Source organism: Mesoplodon densirostris, chromosome X (genome assembly GCF_025265405.1).
Source record: "Mesoplodon densirostris isolate mMesDen1 chromosome X, mMesDen1 primary haplotype, whole genome shotgun sequence".
Taxonomy (NCBI): domain Eukaryota; kingdom Metazoa; phylum Chordata; class Mammalia; order Artiodactyla; family Ziphiidae; genus Mesoplodon; species Mesoplodon densirostris.
The window spans coordinates 73,380,453-73,404,426 of record NC_082681.1 but is presented as its reverse complement, the minus strand read 5'-3'; the positions used below and the strand labels follow the sequence as shown (position 1 = coordinate 73,404,426).

Below are 23,974 nucleotides of genomic sequence, written 5' to 3'. Positions count from 1 at the left end.
GGTCCAGGTGTACACAGTTGTTCCTATCACAGTGGCACCTAGGCTCTGCCAACTCCAGCCCCTAGCTTAGCTCTAGATATGGGGCTGACAGGTCCTGGGAGAAGACTGCCACAGAGGCAGCCCAGATCTCTCATGGCAGTGCAGCCACCTCAATTCCTGCAGCCACAATGCTCCAACCCCCACAGCCTTGCACTAGATCTGGGACAAACACAGCAAAGGGACGCAACTTTGTACTGCTTCTGAGCGGAACTGTGGATAGCTACACAGGCAGCACATAAGTCCTCTGTGACTGCATAGGCCTCACTTGCTTCAGCAATCCCCTCCTTTGGGGCAGGGCACGCATTCAAGGGCAGTGAAGCCTGATTGAACCTGACCCTCAGGACTTCTATTCCAAGAACTGGGGAGCAGACCCTGCCCCTAACAGGGTAGGGATAGCCATGGAGCAGAGAGGAAGCCCACCTCATATCCTGCATAGTCTCTAGATACTCCAACACCAACCAAAATGCCCATCAAGGGGATAATGACCAGCACACCCTGAGGAAAGACGTGGCTGGCATCCACACCAAAACCACCCTCGCAGCAAAAACGTTGGACACACACAGTCTACACCGGGATGCTCCCACTTAAAAACACCCCTTTAAGACCACAGTAGATAACTGTTTCTCCTGAAATCATTGAGACAGAGAATGTTAAGTAAAATGAAAAGGCAGAAGAACTACTCCCAATTAAAGAACAAGAGAAATCCCCAGAGAAAACAAATAATGAAACAGACCTCATCAGTCTACTAGACCCCAAGTTCAAAAAGGTGGTAATAAAAATAACTGAATTACGAAAGATTATTGATAGAAATGCAGATCATTATAACAAGGAACTAGATAAAGAAAGGATTCTAAATGCAGCAAGAGAAAAACAGTCAGTTACAAGGGAACCTCCATAAGGCTATCAGCTGATTTCTCTGCAGAAACTTTGCAGGCCAGAAGGGAGTGGCATGATATATTCAAAGTCCTGTAAGGGAAAAACCTGAAATCAGGATAGCCAGCAAGATTATCATTTAGAATAGAAGGAGAGAGAAACAATTTCTCAGACAAGTAAAAACTAAAAGAATTCAGCAATACTAAACCTACCCTAAAAGAAATATTGAAGTGTCTTCTCTAAATAGAAAAGAAGCAAGGATCTATAGGAAAGGGAAAACCACAAGAGGAAAGGCAAATATAAAGGGTTTAAGATCACTTAAATAAACCAGTACATAGATTTAAGACAATTTAAAAATTTTTTAAAGTGACTGTAACTACAATAAACAGTAAAAGGTTAAGCATGAAGATGTAAAACACAACATCAAAATCAAAAAATGTGGGGGAGGGGAGTATATGCATATAAATGAATATATATAGGGTAGGCCGAAAGGTTCGTTTGGTTTTTTCCGTAAGATGGCTCTAGTAGCACTTAGTTGTCTTTAACTTCATTTGAAACAATTTTGTTAGACTGTATGTAACAGCTGTCATATCAGCGTGCATTTAAAAAAAACTTATCAAAATTGGTGAATTTTTGTGTAGCCATTTTAATATTGAAGATGGGGGGAAATAGCAGCATTTTCAGCATAGTATGCTTTATTATTTCAAGAAAGGTAAAAACGCAACTGAAATGCAAAAAACGGTTTGTGCAGTGTATGGAGAAGGTGCTGTGACTGATCAAACATGTCAAAAGTGGTTTGCGGGGCTTCCTTGGTGGTGCAGTGGTTAAGAATCCACCTGCCAATGCAGGGGACACGAGTTCGAGCCCTGGTCCGGGAAGATCCCACATGCCACAGAGCAACTAAGCCTGTGTACCACAACTACTGAGCCTGTGCTCTAGAGCCCACAAGCCACAACTACTGAGCCCGTGCGCCCTAGAGCCCATGCTCTGCAATGAGAAGCCACCTCAATGAGAAGCATGTGCAGCGCAATGAAGAGTAGCCCCACTCGCTGCAACTAGAGAAAGCCCACGTGCAGCAACAAACACCCAATGCAGCCAAAAATAAAATAAATAAATTTATAAAAACAAAAAATGTGGTTCGCAAAGTTTCATGCTGGAGATTTATCACTGGACCATGTGCCATGGTCGGGTAGACCAGTTGAAGTTGATAGCAATCGAATTGAGACGTTAATTGAGAACAATCAACGTTATACCACGTGGGAGATAGCCGACATACTCAAAATATCCAAAACAAGTGCTGAAAATCATTTGCACCAGCTTGGTTACATGAATCACTTTGATGTTCGGGTTCCACATAAGTTAAGCAAAAAAAAAAAAAAAAAACCTTCTTGACCGTATTTCCACATGTGATCTTCTACTGAAAAGTAATGAAAACGTTCCATCTTTAAAACAAATTGTGACAGGCAATGAAAAGTGTACACTGTACAACAATGTGGAACAGAAGAGATCGTGGGTCAAGCGAAATGATCCACCACCAACCACACCAAAGACCAGTCTTCATCCAAAGAAGGTGATGTTGTGTATATGGTGGGATTGGAAGGGAGTCCTCTATTATGAGCTCCTTCCGGAAAACCAAACGATTAATTCCAACAAGTACTGCTCCCAATTAGACCAACTGAAAGCGGAACTCGATGAAAAGCGTCCAGAATTAGTCAACAGAAAATGCATAATCTTCCATCAGGATAACGCTAGACTGCATGTTTCTTTGATGACCAGGCAAAAAGTGTTACAATTTGGCTGGGAAGTTCTGATTCATCCTCCGTATTCACCAGACATTGCACCTTCGGATTTCCATTTATTTCGGTCTTTACAAAATTATCTTAATGGAAAAAATTTCAATTCCCTAGAAGACTGTAAAAGGCACCTGGAACAGTTCTTTGTCATACAGAGTGAAGTAAGTCAGAAAGAGAAAGACAAATACCATATGCTAACACATATATATGGAATTTAAGAAAAAAAATGTCATGAAGAACCTAGGGGTAAAACAGAAATAAAGACACAGACCTACTAGAGCATGGACTTGAGGATATGGGAAGGGGGAAGGGTAAGGTGTGACAAAGCGAGAGAGAGACATGGACATATATACACTACCAAACGTAAGGTAGATAGCTAGTGGGAAGCAGCAGCATAGCACAGGGAGATCAGCTCAGTGCTTTGTGACCGCCTGGAGGGGTGGGATAGGGAGGGTGGGAGGGAGGGAGATGCAAGAGGGAAGGGATATGGGAACAGATGTATATGTATAACTGATTCACTTTGTTATAAAGCAGAAACTAATACACCATTGTGAAGCAATTATACTCCAATAAAGTTGTAAAAAAAAGATAAGAAGTTTTGGGAGGATGGAATTATGAAGTTGTCTGAAAAATGGCAGAAAGTAGTGGAACAAATGGGTGAAGACGTTGTTCAATCAAGTTCTTGGTGAAAATGAAAAATGTCTTTTATTTTTACTTAAAAACCGAAGGCACTTTTTGGCCAACCCAATATATATGAATCTATGTACGAAACAGAAACAGACTCGTAGACATAGAAAACAAACTTATGATTATGAAAGGGGAGAGGGAGGGAGGGACAAATTAGGGTTATGGGATTAACAAACACAAACTACTATACATAAAATAGATAAGCAACAAGGATTTACTGTATAGCACAGGTAATTATATTCAATATCTTGTAATAACCTATAATGGAATATAATCTGAAAAAAAACTGAATCAGTATGTTGTACACCTGAAACTAACACAAATATTGTAAATCAACTATACTTCAATAAAAAAATAGAAGAGCCAGTAGAAGAAAGTACATTATATATGATGAAGGCAAAGATATTTGTATAACATTAAGCATAAGCATAGAATTGTGGGAAAATGTTTGTTACTTTGATTATTATTGCCCAAGCTATGTTTAAACAATTTCTTTGCTTACTGAATTAGCAGTTTAAAAAAATAATACATAACGATGGTTAGGACTTGCCAGGGAAAGCAGGGCACATATATATTTCTGGAAGCAAACCTCCCTACCCCCTCGCCTTTTTTTTTTTTTTCGGTATGTGGGCCTCTCACTGTTGTGGCCTCTCCCATTGTGGAGCACAGGCTCCAGACGCGCAGGCTCAGCGGCCATGGCTCACAGGCCCAGCCGCTCCGCGGCATGTGGGATCTTCCCGGACCAGGGCACGAACCTGTGTACCCTGCATCGGCAGGTGGACTCTCAACCACTGCGCCACCAGGGAATCACCCCCCCCCACATTTTCATTTTGGGCCGCACTGCGTGCTATGTGGGATCTTAGTTCCCTGACCAGGGATTGAACCCACACCCCCTGCACTAGAAGCACAGAATTTTAACCATTGGACTGCCAGGGAAGTCCCTCCTACCCTTAAATTTAAGCAAAAACCTTTTGGAAAATATTTTGGACAAAACACGAAGAGCAATAGACGGATTTACACACTTTGTTTCATACTTCTGGAAATTCAGAGATATGCCAATTATTTATTTATTTATTTATTTTTTTGGCTGTGCTGCGTGTCTTGCAGGATCTTATTTCCCTGACCAGGGATCAAACCTGGGCCCTCAGCAGTGAAAGCCTGGAATCCTAACCACTGGACCACCAAGGAATGCTGTCAATTATTTTTATAGCCAAGAAAACATTCTTTCCAATATTCACTAATAGGAGAATAATTGAATTATGATATATCCATTATAAAGACATTGATGACTATTTTTCCTTTTCCTTGCCAATGTTTTCTTATTGCTCTGTAATTCTCATGCACTTTTGTAACTTTGAAGGCCATATACAATTTATTAAATGCTTATAATACATTAAAAAACCAAATTGTGTGTGAGGTATGTCTATAACTATAAAAAATGGAACTCCTCTTAGTCATCTAGATGATGGGATGACAAGGCAGGGCAAATGACATTACCACCAAGTCACTGGGCAGATTCTCTAACAGCCTGGGCTACAATTGATTCCAGTATGTCAATGTTAGGACCCCTTGGCTGAGAAGCACAACTCTAGGAACATTACATTTATTCACCTTGTTGATTTGCTCCGCAGAGTCACTGATTATGCATTCAGGTGGGTAAACTATGATCAGTAATACTAAGAAATGTAGACTGCTACCTATCTGATATCACTGCTATCTATTCTGCAGCTTACAGAGACATCAATTTTCAGATGTGAGAAAGTAAAAATCTGCCATTCGAGAGGATGGGCCAACACACATATAAAGTAGCTGCACAGTTTACAGGAAATAATATTTCTCCCTAGGACATGCTGCAGCTGTAAAATGTCAAAATAAACCCTGTCTTTGAGTAACTACAGTTTTCTTACTCAACGAGGAACCTTGTTCTCTAAACTCGTAGACTGATTCAAATTATATCAGTAAGAAGGAAACATTCCATTCTTGACTGGAGGATCTAAGTTACTCAATTTACAAGTACAATTTCTAAGTAGCCTCAATTTACAACCAAAGTACAGAGCTTTAAAAAAGGAGTTTCTGGGTTTCCCTGGTGGTGCAGTGGTTAAGAATCCACCTGCCAATGCAGGGGGCACGGGTTTGAGCCCCGGTCTGGGAAGATCCCACATGCTGCAGAGCAACTAAGTCTACGAGCCACAACTATTGAGCCCATGTGCCACAACTACTGAAGCCCACACGCCTAGAGCCTGTGCTCTGCAACAAGAGAAGCTACCACAACGAGAAGTCAGCGCACTGCAACAAACAGTAGCCCCGCTTGCCACAACTAGAGAAAGCCTGCATGCAGCAACGAAGACCCAACGCAGACAAAAATAAATAAATAAATTTAATTTTTTTAAAAAAAGGAGTTTCTGAAGACAAATTCCCAAATTTATCTGAACGGTGTAGTTTCCAGGAAACAGAACCCTGGGTCCACTTCACAGTCCAGACCTGATTCTGATCCCTTTACACTTAGCCTGGCTTTGCTTTGAGCTCATCAAAACATTGCTTCATTTACATTTCATCTAAGCTCCACCTTTCCTTAAATCCTATAACAACTCTGTCTTTCCTTAGGTAAGATATCCCATGGTCCCTCTGATTTGTAGTCTCCTTTGTAGCAATGATCCAATAAACTTGGCTTTATCAGACTTGCAGGTTTGTCCCTGGTGGTCTTTAGCTGATCAGGCTAAGACAGATGACACAGTAATATGATTCCAAAGATATTATGACTTGCACTAATAAGAGAGAAGCCTCAACCAAATGCTGTACAATGTGAGAAAACAGACAAATTAAAATGTGGCACCAAGAACTTATTGTAAAGAGGATACTAAACAGAAGAACAATGTGTGTTTCAGCTACAAACTGGGCTTGGCTGCTTCCATGGATATAATTCTGGGGGAAAAAAAGGACAAAATTTAATCTTTAAATATACATTAAATTTCGGTGATTTAATCCTAAAATTGACTACTTTCAAACACTATGAAATTAATAATTCACCTGATGTATGTAAGCATTGGATCTGTGGCATTCATCAGTAAAAAGTTTGATTAAAATGAAAGCTATTTCTGTGTTATTTATTATTTGTACTTATTCACTGTACTCTATGTTTTCAACAACAAAATATATGAGAAAACTAGTTTTTCAGTGTAGAAGACCATGAGGTACAATAAAATAAACTCCATGAAAACAGGGACTACGTTTTTCCTATCACTATACCTAGTAATACCTAGTGCAGTGCCTAGAAAGGATAGATGTTCAAGTACTTGATCGTCTATTATTCTATTTAGTTGAAGGCTAACTTTCATTCTTAGACAGCTTACTCAAAAGAACTACCAAATGGGATAAGGAACTTCCCACTTTTAAGAGTACTGCACAGCTTTTTAGCAATTGAAGCTCATTAATACAAAGAGATTGAAAAGTCAAAACTAAATTTAGTTCATTCATACGCTGGCACTGATCTCACAGGATAATAATAATTAAGGTTAACTTTAGTATAAGATGAAAAGAAATCCTGGACTTTCCCTTACCACATGTCCTGTGTGGGGATTCTTATGAGCATATGGTGGTCCTCTTATATGGTTCCACATTTGACCAGATGTCATAGCAAGCACAAAACACTAGGAAACAAAAAGTAATGAAATACTCATATAACGTGGTGTAGCTGTTCCCACCTTGATTAGACTCATAGGTGTATGAAAAGTGCACCCTCTCAAGTAATATATGAAATAATTTTTTCAGATAAATGATAAAAGATAAAAGGCTTATATTTCATCGCAAGGATCACAAGAATCAATAATATTTACTTTGAAAGGAAAACAGTGTTTTAAAATTATAAATAAACTGACACAAGTTTAAAATTGAATATTGAAAAGTGTTTTAGAAGAATATTTTCAAAAGAACTGGAGATTTTCGTAGGGGTGACAGCCTTTCAGGTTGAATAAAAACTGGGTACAATGAGTTCCTTCAAGCTCTGGCCATCCTAATGAGATAATGAAGGAAACAAACTGATTTTAAGGTATACAATAAAAATATATAAAATATTTTCCCACAGGTAAGAAATAAACAAAATGCCACCTAACAATGTAATATTAGGAGTTTTATTCAAGCAATTTTTCTTCTAAAATTCACTTACCAGAGCCGCAAAAGCCCATCCAGTTTTATTAAAGAGAAATTCCATATTGCTTCTTCGAAGATACACAAGTCCACCAATAACAGCCAAAAGCAATCCCAACATAAGGGGACCAGCATAATTTGGGGGTCTAATTACTCTAATCTAATGGAAAGGAGAGAAAAACACTTTAAAGTATGAAATTTATCCATTAATTATACAGTTCAAAACACTTTGAAATGAAAGCAATCAAAACTAGTGTGGTCATTTTCAAGAAAAATTACACTTTTTCTTTTCATCCTAATGAAAAAGTCTACAATGTACCCTAAAATGGGATGGATACAATATTCTCTTTAACCACAACATAACATCTTTTATTTATCTATTTATTTATTTTTGCTTTTTGAAAGACTTTTTTTTCACAACATAACATCTTTTAGATTAAGAAGAATTTGCCAAGTACAACTAGATAGTCTGTGGACTTAACAAGGACAAAAGAGTGGTTTCCATGCTGAATTGACTACGTAATAAAGGATGTTTTGTAATGTCAGTCTTTCATCAGAATGATTCTGTTAAATGCTACTTATGAAGGGACTGACAAACTATCACTACCTCAGTGATATGGGGATAAGACCAATTAGGACGTCCCAGAAAGATTCAAAGTGGATAATGACAAAGTAACTTTCTACTGTACAAAGCAAGGAAACTTACATTGACATCAGTTCTGTCAGCAATCCACCGGGCAATCTGCTCAGCTGAAAATCCACGCACCTGCAACTCATATGTATCACCCCGTTTGGGTTTCCCTTTTGCAGGAAAGTTGATGAAAGTTGGAGCTGAATTCATGTTTAGCTGAATAAAAAGTATTGCATGAAAATATAAACTACCAAGAAAATAATCTTAACAGCAAATATTATCTTGAAATTTAGGCATTTTACAAAGATGAGGAAGCACAGGTTTAGGTAGGTTAAGTGATTTGCCTAAGGAAAGTGGTAAGTGATGGAGACAGGATTCAAACCGAAGGGTGCTTGTGACCTTAACTAGTACACTTTACTTACCAAATATAAATTCCTAGCTAAGAAACCAACATTTTTCTCCTTTAGAATGGAAAATTTCCCATACCGCAATCACTTTAATCTGTTCAGAGATTATGCAAAACATAATACATTTATGAGAACTAAAATTGTCTCGTGTAGCTTAGGTAAGCTCCAAATAGAGCACACTCTCTATTTTTTTTTGGCCGTGACACGTGGGACCTTAGTTCCCTGACCAGGGATGGAACCTGCACCCCCTGCAGTGGAAATGCAGTGTCTTAACCACTGGACCGCCAGGGAAGTCCCCTAGAGCACATTCTCAATTTGGAGGAAACAAGATCAGGATAAGAGAGTGCTCTATTGTAGTGAAAACCAATACGAAATGATAACCAATATGAGAAATAGTCAATTCTAAAAGGTTCATAAATGTTTAGTGATAAGCATCACATTTCTCTGTTCTCTGTCATGAGACCATGGTACTCTTAAGAAGATAACACTGGAATTGCTAAGGTAAAGAATCTATGACCTACTCATCTGCATTATATCTTTCCTGGTGTGATATAACTATACTTGTGGAAAATAAAAAGTCTAAGTCCAGGGAAAAGATGTTGACCAACAGATGCAAGCATTCAGGTCCCCTCAGCAGGTAACCCTTTAATGGAGATTGGCTTGTATAAAACAATTATAACTTAAGACATCAACCAATAAAATAACCCACTCCCTTGCTTTGATTCTATACTTATTACAGTAACCCTTCTAACAGAAATATTTTTAGATATTCTCATAAGGGGAGAGAGTATACCGATAGTGGACATGATTATTTTGGTCTCCTTGGCAGTAAAATATGGCGAATTGGTGAATTAAAAGATTAGGTCTTTGGTTACCAATGTCCATGGATTTTTATGGTTTGGTGAGTATATACAAAGTCTGCAGAGCTAGATAAGTTCTGGCTACACTGTTAAAAATTCAATTTGAGTTTGCAAAACTTAAGAAACACCCTGGATAGTGTTCATGCCACCAAACTGCTGCCCAAACTTTAGGCCAAACTCTTCAGTATTTGTTTAGCTATATAGCAGTTCCCACTTGTCTGCAGTTTCACTTTCCAGAGTTTCAGTTACCCATGGGCAACTGCAGTCTGAAAATACTAAACAGAAAATTCCAGAAATAAACAATTCAAAAATTTTAAATTGCAGCCATTCTTAGCCGTGTGATGAAATCTCTCGCCATACCACCCAGGATGTGAATCACCCCTTTGTCCAGCATATCCCATCCATTAGTCACTTAGTGTTGGTTATCAGATCAACTGTCGTGGTACCACAATGTTTATGTTCAAGTAACCCTTATTTTACTTAATAATGGCCCCAAACACAAGAGTAGTGATGCTGGCAATTCAGATATCCCAAAGAGAAGCTGTAAAGTGCTTCCTTTAAGTGAAAAGGTGAAAGTTCTCAACTTAATAAGGAAAGAAAAAAAATCATGTGCTGAGGTTGCTAAGACCTATGGTAAGAGTGAATCTTCATGAAATTGTGAAGAAGGAAGATAAATTCATGCTGACTTTGGTGTTCCACCTCAACTGCAAAAATTACAGCCACAGTAAGTGATAAGTGTTTAATTAAGATACAAAAGGTAAGATAGAAAAGATAAATTGGTACAACAAAATATTTTGAGAGAGACCACATTCACATAAATTTATTACAGTATATTGTTTTAATTCTTCCATTTTATTATTATTGTTGCTAATCTCTTACTGTACTAATTTATAAATTAAACTTTATCATAGGTATGTATGTATGTATGCATGTATAAGAAAAAATACAGTTACATATAGGGTTCGGTACTGTCTGCAGTTTCAGGGTCTTAGAATGTATCCCCTGTGGATAGAGGGGACTATTGTACCTCCTTTGGATTTAAAATATACATATGCATCTAAAAGAACTAGGTAATATATGAAATCCATTTCCTTATGAAATAAAAAATTACAGGGTTATGAAGACCAACTCCAGTCCATTCTGGCAGCCACTATTACCATTTCTAGACCTTTCTGAATTTATTCATATACATGTGTATGTACCAACAGAAAACATATAATATTGCTTTGTGTGTGCCTTATTTTAACAAAAATGGTATCACATTAACTGTAATATTCTGCAATTTGCTTTTTATTATTCAACCAAGTTTGAGAGATTTATCCATGACAGTATATATATATATATATATATATATATATATATATATATATATATATATATGTATGTATATATATATATGTATATATATATATATACACACACATATATATATAGAGAGAGACCTCACTCTCACAGTTTATTAAGTAATTATGCTATTATTGGTATTTTAGTTCTTTTTTCCCCTTTTTTTACAATTAAAAATGATGTTGTAATGAACAGCCATGTACATATCTCCCTGTATACATCTGAGAGTGTTTCTCTAGAAACGGAATAATTAGTTCATAGGGCAGAAACATCTTAAATTAAAATGGATAGAGCCAACTCGCCTTCAGAAGTGGCTGTACCAATTTACACTCCTACCCAAAGACATAGGAAAGTATCTGTTTCCCCACATTCTTGCCAAAAGCTGATCTAATGGATGAACATTGTGTATCACCATTATTGTAATTTGTATTTCCATGATTACTAGTATAACATCTTTATACCAAATCAGCTCTGTAAAAATATCTTGTAGGCTACAGACATAATCAACAGAGTGAAAAAGCAATCAATGGAATGGGAGAAATATCTACAAATCATATGTCTGATAAGGGGCTAATATCCAGAATACATAAAGAACTCCTATAACTAAAAAACAAACATTAAAAACTGGGCAAAGGATATGGATAGACATTTCTCAAAAAAGATATACAAATTGCCAACAAGCACATGAAAAGATGTTCTACATCACTAATCATTAAAGAATTACAAGTCAAAACCACAATGAGACACCATCTCACACTCATTAGGACAACTACTATCAAAAAATCAAAAATAATGCAAAATGGTGCAGCCACTATGGAAAACAATATGGAAGCTACTAAAAATAATAAAAAATGGAACTACCATATGATCCAGGAATTCTACTTCTGGGTATAAATGTAAAACAACTGAAAGCAGGGTCTTGAAGAGATATTTGTATACCTATGTTGATAGCAGCATTATTCACAATAGCCAAAAGGTGGAAGCAACCCAAGTGTCCATCAACAGATGAATGGATAAATAAAATGTGGTATATGCATACAGTGCAACATTATTCAGCCTTAAGAAGCAAGGAAATTTTGATGCATGCTACAACATGGATAAACTTTGAGGACATTATCCTAAGTGAAATAAGCCAGTCACAAAAAGACAAATACTGTATGATTCCACTCATATGAGGTACCGACAGTAGTCAAATTCATAGAGACAAAGTAGAATGATAGTTGCCAGGAGCTGGAGGAAGAGGGAATAAGGAATTATTTAATGTGTAAAGAGTTCCAGTTTTATGAGGTGAAAAGAGTTCTGGAGGTTGGTTGTACAACAACCTGAATGTACTGAACACTACTGAACCACATTTAAGAATGGTTAAGATAGTACATTTCATGTTATGCCTATTTCCTCACAATTAAAACATTTTTTAAAGTCTTGTAGGCTTTGAAAATCCTTAGATGTTCAAGAACCAAAATAAGATGTACTGTTTTTGGTAGGTACCACTTTTTATCCATGCTTAACTTTTGTATACTGTTATGACATTGTTCTTTGGAGAAAGGTTTGAATTTCTTCCACAGATGGACACACTGCCATCCTTATACCACTAACTCTAAATATAGCTCTAAAATGGACATTGATATTAAAAGGTATTTGACATAGAAGAAAATTGGTTTTGTACCTTTACAAATCACTAACAGAAATTCTTTACGTGTATCTTGTTAAAATAAATGGAATTACAATTTTTAATTTCCAAAACAGTCCTTGCTTTAATAGTAGAGAATGAGAAAGCAGTTTCTTAAACTTTAGAAATTGTTTCCTTTGGTCTAAAAAGGCCTAAATGCACTAACCTTTTAGGCTATAGCATGTTTTATGAATATACTGATTTTGATTTATAGAGCTGTGTGAGACTAGAATATGACCAGCATGATGACATACTGTAAAATGGAACATTAATCCATCCGTTTGACATTTACTGAACATCTATTATGTGCTTAGCACTAATGGCTACAGGATGTTGGCTCTGCCCATAAGTAAGTATATTCTAAGAGGGACTGTCAAACAACTCTAGGGTTAATTCTACTCTAAGATAGAATCTGGATATATATAGATATATAATAGAAATATAAGGAAAGTAGTGTGACAATACAAGAAAAGGGTTGACTCACATTTGAGGATTTGAAAAGGCTTCAGGGGAATATCTGAAATGAGGCTTAAAGGGTAAACAGAACTTTGAAAGTGGAAAGAAAGGGAGCAAGGGAGAAAAGATACTTTATGTTGTAGGAAAGGATCAACAATGTTGAAATAAAACAAAGACATAATATAATTATGGAAAAGGTGGTTATGTGTTTGGAGTAAAGAGGGCATGAAGTGAGGAGGACTAAGGAATTTTGGCTTTAGTCTATATGCCACTATTTCCAAAAATGTGTTCCATAGAATATAACTAAAATGCTCCATTAAGTGGTCCAATAATTGGGGAAGTTCTGCATATTACAGCTCAGTATTAGAATGGAAGGAATAACACATTTCAGCATGTTGAAGTCTATGAGAAGTCCTGTGTTGGAAAACAGTTTCTCATGTTTATGCATGTCTTGTGAGCAGAGGCACTGACTGCCTTTTTCTGGATGATCTTCTCAAGGATGTTTGTACATCCTTAGAAGATAGTAACAGAGTCTCCCTCCAAAGCAAAGGGCATGCATGCTTACTAGCCTTTATGGAAGATTTGGGTTCCCAAAGCCTAGAGTTCCTCTTCCATAATGCAACCCACTCATTTTCCTTGCATTGTCCTATGGGAAGTGGGGCTTAGGGAACCAGTGCAATGAAGTGTTGATACTTTGGATTTTGTTGTTGTGAGTAATAAAGTCCTTTAACTCCAACCCAGGAGTGTCATGTCATCTGTGAGCATCTATGAAACTGGCAGGGTCACTTGTTAGCTTGTGCATAGAATAAAACCTCAAGACCCTTCATAGTTCTTGATACCATGAAGTAAAAAATAAAATTTAATTTTGTTTAAACTAAGGTTTCCCAAATTTTATTTTCCCCCAAGTATTCTTATTAATACCTTCTAGGAAAAAAACCTCTAAGAACTGTTAATGGCAGGCAATATGGAGAGAGTATTATATGGATGGTAAGTTCAAATGAAAGAAGATGAAGGCCTTGGAAGTAAAGGATGATGGATGTTGTAGAAAAAGAGGAATGTCAAAGAAGTGTCACCAATGATACAGAACCCAAGAGGAACAGGTTTGAGTGGAAGTAGGAGAGACAGGAGTTTTATTTGGGACATAATGAATTTTTGGATTGGGAAGTCATTCATATAAAGGTGTACAACAAGAAGTTATATCCAAATCTTTCCTTTCATGTTTTATACAACTGTTGAGTAAAATATGTCCAAATATATGAGTTAGACAGATTTATAAACAGACAAAACTCAATCTATGTCCTTGAATCTATGGATTGCATCTATGTCCCCTTATACACAAAGGGGAAAGAACTACTACAGGGCTTCCCTGGTGGCACAGTGGTTAAGAATCTGCCTGCCAAGGCAGGGGACACGGGTTCGAGCCCTGGCCCAGGAAGATCCCACATGCCGCAGAGCAACTAAGCCCGTGTGCCACAACTACTAAGCCTGCACTCTAGAGCCCACGAGCCACAACTACTGAGCCCACGAGCCACAACTACTGAAGCCCACACGCCTAGAGCCTATGCTCCGCAACAAGAGAAGCCACTGCAATGAGAAGCCCGCACACCGCAACGAAGAGTGGCCCCCGCTCGCCACAACCAGAGAAAGCCCGTGCGCAGCAACGAAGACCCAACACAGCCAAAAATAAATGAAAATAAAAAAGAACTAGTACAGACGCTGAAGTTAAAAATACAGTTGAAAGTTATGATTTCCAGTTCTGCATGTAAGGAGCTTGGAAGTCGCTACTCTATCATATCAACAAGTAAAAAGCTGAACAAACTGAAAAGCAGACAACTCTTCTGGGATTCCCTAAGAGAGAGGAAGACACAGGGCAAACGACTGCCCCCAAGATTGGAGAGACAGGCAAATACAGGGAGTCACGGCTTATCTGAGCAGAGACCAACAAGTGGAAACAGCCTCAGGAACATTGCCAGAGAAGGAAAACCTGATCTGTAACTGACAAATTACTGGAGGCTCAGTGTGGACAACTCTGGGAGTTAAAAGCTCCAAAAGCACACAGTTATGGGGGAGGGGGTAAAAATATTGTGAGATTTACCTCCAGGAGCTTGACTAGGTTCCCACAGTAAATACTGGAGAAAAATCCCCTCATGCTACTGTCAGGGTGAGGGGAAAAGAAAACATTTTGAAATACCCCAGAGAACTCTGCTCTTCTTAACAAGGTCTGTCCTCAGAGGAAACTAGTTAACCACAGCCTAACCTGCTGGGGTATTATCAGAGCCTAACTGACCTGGAAGAAGGGAAATACCAAACTCTAGTTCACTCCAGCCATCCTGTCCTCTAAGAGGGGAGGAAAAAAACTGAGAAACTCTTGTGAAGGTCACAGTCCAGAGGCATATGCTCACTAAAAGACTGAGATCTAATTCTAGGACTATAAAACATCCCTCTCCCCTCACACCACATTACTAAAGGCCACTTTACAGCAGTTCCTTTCATCTAGTACATCATGTCTGGCTATGAAGAAAAAAAATACAAGGGATATCAAAAGTCAAAAAAAACACAATTTGAAGAAACAGAGCAAGTATCAGAACCAGACTTGGAAGGGATGTTGGAATTAACATACCAGGAATTTTAAACAAAACTGACTAATATACTAATATCTCTAATGGATAAAGTAGACAACATGCAAAAACAGATGGTTAATGTAAGCAGAGAGATGGAAGTCCTAAAAAGAACCAAAAAGAAATGTCGGCAATGAAAACCACTGTAACAGAAATGAAGAATGCCTTTGATGGACTTAGTACACTGGACATGTCTGAGGAATCTCTGAGCTAGAAGATCTATCAATAGAATCCTCAAAAACTGAAAAGCAAAGAGAACAAAGACAAAAAAAGGAAACTAAAACAGAACAGAATATCCAAGGACTGTGGGCCAATTACAAAAGGTGTAACATACACATAATGGAAATACCAGAAGAAAGAGAAAGGAATAGAAGAAATATTTAATGACTGAGAATAACCCAAAGTAACGTCAGACTCCAAATCACAGATCCAGGAAGCTCTAAGAACATGAAGCAGGATAAATGCCAATAAAACTATGCCCAGGCATATAATTTAACTCAAAGAAACCAAAGATTAAAAAAACTCTGGGGCTTCTCTGGTGGTGCAGTGATTGAGAATCTGCCTGCTAATGCAGGGGACACGGGTTCGAGCCCTGGTCTGGGAGGATCCCACATGCCGCAGAGCAACTAGGCCCGTGAGCCACAACTACTGAGCCTGTGCGTCTGGAGCCTATGCTCCGCAACAAGAGAAGCGGCGATAGTGAGAGGCCCGTGCACCGTGATGAAGAGTGGCCCCCCCGCTTGCCACAACTAGAGAAAGCCCTCGCACAGAAATGAAGACACAACACAGCAAAAATTAATTAATTAATCAATAAACTCCTACCCTCAACGTCTAAAAAAAAAAAAATAACACTCTGAAAGAAGTTAGAGTAATCTCTCTTCCTCTTACCCACAGAGGAAGAGAGATAAGAATTACACCCAATGTTTCTTCAGAAACCATGCAAACAAGAAGAGAGCGGAGTGAAATATTTAAAGTGTTGAGAGGAAAAAACAACACCAACTTAGAGAATCCTGTACCCTGTGAAATTATTCTTCAAAAGTGAAGGAAAAATAAAGACTTTTTCAGACAAAGAAAAATTGAGGGAATCTCAGGCAGGAAATGTTAAAAGAAGTTCTTTAGAGAGAAGGAAAATAAGGTAGGTTGGAAACTTGGATCTACATATATTAAGGGAGGGACTGAAGAGGGAATAAGTGAAGGTAAAATAAAAACTTTTGTTTTCTTATTCTTAATTAATCTAACACATAACAGTTTGTTCAAAATAACACCAGCAGTTTATTCAATTGTGTGTGTGTGTGTATGTGCCTATATATAAGTGAAATGAATGACAGAAATGATACAAGGGATGGAAGGGGGGGATTAGGATTATTTTGTTATTATAAGGTATTCTTGCTACCCATGAAGTGGTATAGTGTTATTTGAAAGTGGGCTTTGATTAGCTGTAAATGTATACTGCCAACTCTAGGGCAACAACTAAGAAAAGCAAAAAAAAAGTATAACTAATATACTAAAAAAGGAGAGAAAAATGGAATCATATAAAATGATCAATTAAAGCCACAAAAGGCAGAAAAAGATTAGAAGACAAAAATAGGAGCAAAGGGCAAAAAACAGAAAACAGTAATGAATATGGCAGATGGTAATCCAACTATATCAATAATCAACTTGAATATCAATGGTCTAAATGCACCAATTAAAAGACAGAAATTGTTAGAGTGGTTCAAAAAACAAGACCCAAGTATATGTTGTCTTCAAGAAACCAACATTAAATAGACACACATATAGATTAAAAGTAAATAGATGGAGGAAATATACCATGCTGTATCTTCTGAGTCATCATCATCAAAGAAGAAGAAAGCAAAGCTAGAACATGGAGGATCATCAAGCTCTAAACAAAATTCTGATCATAGCAATGGATCATTTAACTCAAAAGTTCTATCAGGACGCTCTGGATATAAGTTTGGCATTCTTGCTAAGATTGTGAATTACATGAAGACATGGCATCAGCAACGAAATACACATCCTCTTACTTTAGAAGAAAGTTTGGATGAAACACAACATTTAGATATTGGACTCAAGCAGAAACAATGGCTAATGACTGAGGCAATAGTCAGTAATCCCAAAACTGAAGTAATAGATGGAAAGTATGCCTTCAAGCCCAAGTACAACTTGAAAGATAAGAAGGTCCTACTTAGGCTCTTAAATAAGCATGACCAGCAAGGCTTAGGAGGAATTCTTTTAGAAGACATTGAGGAAGGACTGCCCAATTCCCAGAAAGCAGTTAATGCTTTAGGGGACCAGATACCACTTGTAAACCTTCCTGATAAGAAAATTCTTTTCTTCAGTGATAAGAGCTATCAGTTTTCTGTGGATGAAAAGTTTCAGAAACTGTGAAGGAGTGTCACCGTGGATTCAATGGATGAGGAGAAAACTGAAGAGTATCTAAAGTGACAGGGTATTTCTTCCATGCAGGAATCTGGACCAAAGAAAGTGGCCCCTATTCAGAGAAGGAAAAAGCCTGCTTCACAGAAAAAGCGATGGTTTAAGACTCACAATGAACACTTGGCCTTGGTGCTGAAGGACTACTCTGACATTGCTCCTGGCAAGTAGTGAACAGTTTTGTCTGAGAGCAAAGAGTTACAAAGTCAAGATCTTCCTTGTTGATGCTAGGATCCGAAGACCGTCTTCCCATTCTAGTTCTTAGGACCGAGGAGAGGAGCAGTTCAGTTTACAGAACTAGTGCAAATTACCAAACTCGAAGCTTATTTTCATTAATGTGCTAATGAGAAATGTGATGTCCCCGTTAACCTCCTGTTACTTCTTGGGGGAAAGGCGGTCAGCAAGGCATGCAGGTGTCTTTGCTATTTATCTATACTTTTAAGTGGTTCCTGGTTCCATTTTCCCTCTTTTATTACCTTAGAACAAGTTTGCTGATAGTCTTGAATGCAATATTTGTTTATTCCAAAAGAACATATTTATAATAAAATCATTGTAGAAGGAAAAAAAAGTAAATAGATGGAGGAAATATACAATGCTAACACTAATCAAAAGAAAGCAAGAGTAGTTATATTCATTTCAGATACAGCAGACTTCAAAACAAGGAAAGTTATTAGGGATAAAAAAGGGCATTACGTGATGATAAAAGGGTCAATTCTCCAAGAAGAGATACAATCCTTTACATGTATGTGCCTAACAACACAGTGTCAAACTATGTGAGGCAAAAACTAATAGAATTGCAAGAAGAAATAGATAAATCTACTATCATAGTTGGAGACTTCAACACCCAATGGACAGATCCAGCAGGCAAAAAATCAGTAAGGACATAGCTGAACTCAATAACACCATCTAAACAACTGGATATAATTGACATCTATAGACTACTACTTCATCCAAAACAACAGAATTTGCCAAGAAAGACCACATTCTGGGCCATAAAACACACCATAACAAATTTAAAGAAAAGGAATCACACAACGTCTGCCCTCAGACCACAGTGGAATTAAACTGGACACCAATAACAGAAAGATAACTGGGAAATTCCGAAATACGTGGAAAGTAAAGAGCACAATTCTAATTAACACATGGGTCAAAGAAGAAATCTCAAGAAAAATGAAAAAGTATTTTGAATTAAATGAAAATGGAAACAGAACTTATCCAAATCTGTGGGATACAGCAAAAGCAATGGTTACAGGGAGATTTACAACACTGAATGCATATACAGCAAAAAAAGAAAGATCTAAACTCAATAATTTAAATTTCCATCTTAGGAAACCAACAAAAGAGCAAATTAAATCCAAAGTTAAATGAAGAGAAATAATAAGAATTAGAGAAGCAAGTAATGAAACTGAAAGTAGAAAAGCAATAGAGAAAAATCAATGAAACCAAAAGCTTGTTCTTTGAAAAGATCAGTAAAATCAACAAGCCTCTAGGCCAAGCTAACTAAGAAAAACGAGAGAAGACACAAATTACTAATATCAGAAATGAAAGAGGGGGGACTTCCCTGGTGGCAAACTGGTTAAGAATCCGCCTGCCAATGCAGGGGACACGGGTTCGAGCCCTGGTCCGGGAAGATCCCACATGCCACGGAGCAACTAAGCCCGTGCACCACAACTACTCTACAGCCTGTGAGCCACAACTACTGAAGCCCACGTGCTTAGAGCCCGTGCTCCTCAACAAAAGAAGCCACGGCAATGAGAAGCCCATGCACCGCAATGAAGACCTAACACAGCCAGAAATAAATAAATATATACATTTATTAAAAAAATAAAGTGGTAATTTTTATTATATTTTACCACAATAAAAAATACATAAAAGTTACTTGATCTCTACCCAATTTCCATATTCTAATAGGCTAGTATTGACCACTACATTTCATGTTTAGTTTAAGTTTAGCTTTTATCTCATTAACTACTCTAGATCTTAGGTAAGACAAATCTTATTTAACTTCTTGCAGCCATTGAAATAAAGGTATTCCATATTATCCATATTTTATCTATTCCTATTTAATAGAATAAACCAAATAGCTTACCATCTGAAATACATCAGAGCCTTCATCAAAATCCACCATAGCAAAAAATATCCTGTTGGTAAATGCACTGGAATATCGCCAAGAGTTTGCCAGGATCTGGAATTCTTCATCAGCTTGCCTGGATGCAATCAGATTTGTGAAGATAACATATAAAACATTTTTTAAAGCAATCTAATGCAAGTCAGGCTCTGCTGACAGGGTTAGGACAAACCTTGGAAAACACTGCCACTGTTTTGGCATAAGAGAAGCCTTATACCAAGTGTTGGAGATTTCATCATGAAGTAGTGATTACCTGACTCTGCTTCATACCTTGTGCCTACTCCTTATCTCAAAGCTCCTTCAACATTCGCTGGAAAAAAGTCTAACTAGATTGTTTCTACACCAATTTTTAATACCCTAAATTACTTCTAAGGGTTCAAAGACAAGGTTGAAGTACTTCCCAGAGAAATTAGACTATAATATTAATCTATTTAAGAAATCTAAAGTACAAAATGCTACTTAGTAAGAATAGTCTGATGAATTATTACAGTGAAAAAGAATCTAAGGAATTGAGATTAACTGAAACCTCAGGCCATATTTTACTTTACCCTGATCTCCCATATGCTTTCAGTTTCTAAGATCTGACAATTTTTCATTTCTGATTATCTTTTAACTCTATCCTTCCCCATTTATTTTCATTGTTATCATCTAAAGTCAGATCCTTAATATCTGACATTAGAACATTAAAACCCTAACTCTACTTTCTCCTCCTCCAATCCTTCTTACATTGCAATATGTATCAGTCTTCCTAAATGACTACTTTCTCGATACTCCTCCTCTTCTCAGAAACCATTGTTGCTTTTCTATTACCTTCAGAACAGTCTCCAAGCTCTTTCACTGGTTATTCAAAGTTCTTTATCAAGCTCTTTCACTGGTTATTCAAAGTTCTTTATCATCTATTTCCAAATAATGCATCTAGCTTTTACATAGCCTTACTACTATTCAACCTCAAACAGGATCTCTTAATTCCAGCACTTTACGCCTATCTCTGTACCCTTGCACACATCACTGCTTCTAATCAGAATATCCTACTGCTATGTAAATCTGATCCATCTGTCTAGCCCTAGTACAAGTCGTATCTTCTCCATTAGGCCAACCCTAATCACTCCTCTTATATGTCCTTCCTGAAATTTTATAGCATTTATTATGCACACAATTCATTTGGTACTTAATCATAAATTGTCTTATATTGCCAGCTAAATTTACATATGTGGAACTGATTTCCCTAGCCAGATGATAAGGATAGCACATCTTTCTTATACTTTTCATCCTGATAGCACCAAATATATAGTATTACACACATCGCTGTTGCTTAGTTTTAATTATTTGAATGAGTTTAGGAAAATGTGCTAATTTACAATTTGGTCTTGTAAAAAGTAAGACAGTATTAAAAACTTTAGTTATTAAGAACTCCATCAATTTGCATTTAATACAGAATTATGAAGGACTTTGTTCATTCCCTGACATTTTTTTTTTTTTTCTTTTTGCGGTATGCGGGCCTCTCACTGTCGTGGCCTCTCCTGTTGCGGAGCACAGGCTCCGGACGCGCAGGCCCAGCGGCCATGGCTCACGGGCCCAGCCGCTCCGCGGCATATGGGATCCTCCCAGATCGGGGCACGAACCCGTATCCCCTGCATCGGCAGGCGGACTCTCAACCACTGCGCCACCAGGGAGGCCCCCCTGACATTTTTGTATACTCATGATTGCTAGTGAGTAAACTGACTGAATTATAGAGTAATTCCAGAGTTTAAATTTATTCACAGTTAATACCTACTATTCTTTTTCCTTCTTCTACTTACTTTTAATTTATATTCAGCATAACAGCCATCCCTAAAAAAAAAAAAAAGCACTCTGGTACCAAATCCCTTGACTATCTCCTACCTCTGGGGAGAAAATCCTTTAAGAAAAGTTAGAAAGGCTTGGGGTAGCATAACACAGTATTCTGAAAGAAGGCTGTCTATTCCTTCACATGGGCTCAGGCTATCAGAATTTGGAAAGCCTCCAAGATTTTACTAAATTAGTTTTTCACAGGGTAACTTTGTCATTTCATTTAAAGTAAATTCCCAGATCACAATACTGATCTAAAAATATAAGTAAATAAACAACAAAAAGCAAAAGAGATTTTATTTTTTAGTATCCACTATTTTTAATTATCTATCTTTTGTTTAAAGAAATATCTTTTTTCCTAAGATCATTCAGAAATAGTAAAATAAAATCAACAAACCATTGTTTGATGAAATTTTAAGTGAGATTAGTCTCGATTTCTAAGGTTTAAAATTACTACAAAATAATCTAGAAAAAAGAAACACCTCTAAATCATGCATCTTTGTTTTCTAAAAAAGTTCTCTTGTAATTCCAAATTTTGGATGTAGCCACCATTATTGCATTAATAAATATCTATAGCTTTGGGTAGACCAGTTAACATATTGGAACCTGTTTCTTCCAAAAATGAGAGAATATTTGCTTTATGTACCTTCTGGGGTTGTTGTGATAAAACAAGAGTATGAAGTTGAAAGCACACACAAATAATAAAACACTACATCAATGCTATTGACACGCATTTATATAAGTTGATACCAATTTATAAGATGATTGTTAGATATTTTTATGTTATTTCTAGAATGGTTACCATGAAACTTTATCCTTGCTCTCTGTCCCTCCTCCACTAATATGGACCATCAAGAAAAGACTATAAAAGAGTAGTACTATTATGTGTTACTACAGACACTCTAAGTAACGTATATACATTAATTTTTTTATGTACCCACTGAACTAATTTCATTCTTCTGGGGTTGAGAAATGGTTAAAATCTTATGAGTTATTTAATTTTTAAAGTGTAGTTGAAAGTTCATACTTGCACACGACACATTGTCTATGAAGTTGGAGAGCAGTGAACATGACAATAACGGAGTAGTTTCTCGGTGGGGCTTTAACAAGGCGACGGAACTTGTCTCCATTCATTCTTATTACAGGCCTTTTATTGGTCCATTCCATCAGTTGACTAACCTTTTCAGATAACACCATCTAAAAAAAAGAAAAAGACAGCATGCCATTAATACTGTCAACTTGGCATTTAAAATTTCTTTTAACTAGACAACTTACTTAAAACCAAGACTAATAAGCAGAGGTACATAAAAAATTTGAAAGAACTAAAAATTAAATTTAGTACTTGTGCCTGATGATGATAATTATTCTTAAAATTACATTATTTCATGATGAGATTTAAATGTATATTGCAATACTACATTTTTTTGTGAATTACTTATTTCCTAATAAATAAAATAAGATAAAATCAAAAAACCTTTCATTTGCTTAAGATTCCAAAGAGGGCTTCCCTGGTGGCGCAGTGGTTGAGAGTCCGCCTGCCGATGCAGGGGACATGGGTTCGTGCCCCGGTCTGGGAAGATCCCACATGCCGCGGAGCGGCTGGGCCCGTGAGCCATGGCCACTGAGCCTGCGCGTCCGGAGCCTGTGCTCCGCAATGGGAGAGGCCACAACAGTGAGAGGCCCGTGTGTCAGAAAAATAAAAAACAAAACAAAACAAAACAAAACAAACAAACAAAAAAAGATTCCAAAGAAAGTGGGAAAAGCCACTCTACCTGATTTTAAGGTTTATTATATAGCTACATAAAAGGGTAGATACATATAGATCAATGGAACAGAAACAAGAGCCAGAAATAGACCTACACAAGTATAGCCAACTGATATATCACAAAGGTGCAAAATCAACTCAGTACAGAAAGGACGGCCTTTGCAATAAATGGTGCTGAAGCAACTGGACATCCATAGTCAAAAATATGAACCTCAAACTAACTTCATACCTTATACAAAAATTAATTAAAGGGGCTTCCCTGGTGGTGCAGTGGTTAAGAATCCGCCTGCCGATGCAGGGG

General features: G+C 37.3%; 1 protein-coding gene and 1 pseudogene across 1 annotated transcript in view; one reads left to right on the top strand and one right to left on the bottom strand.

Moving 5' to 3' along the window:
• The window catches only part of MAGT1 (magnesium transporter 1), a 48,901-nt gene that overhangs the window by 8,402 nt on the left and 16,525 nt on the right, over window positions 1–23,974 (bottom strand). Inside the window, exons 2-7 of the mRNA XM_060087364.1 lie at window positions 22,936–23,105; window positions 20,043–20,160; window positions 8,242–8,382; window positions 7,555–7,695; window positions 6,950–7,039; window positions 6,251–6,314 (exon numbers count right to left, since the gene is read on the bottom strand). Of these exons, the coding sequence (XP_059943347.1) occupies window positions 6,251–6,314; window positions 6,950–7,039; window positions 7,555–7,695; window positions 8,242–8,382; window positions 20,043–20,160; window positions 22,936–23,105 (724 nt within the window). The remainder of the gene's footprint in view (window positions 1–6,250; window positions 6,315–6,949; window positions 7,040–7,554; window positions 7,696–8,241; window positions 8,383–20,042; window positions 20,161–22,935; window positions 23,106–23,974) is intronic.
• On the top strand, window positions 17,315–18,124 carry LOC132482577 (general transcription factor IIE subunit 2-like; annotated as a pseudogene).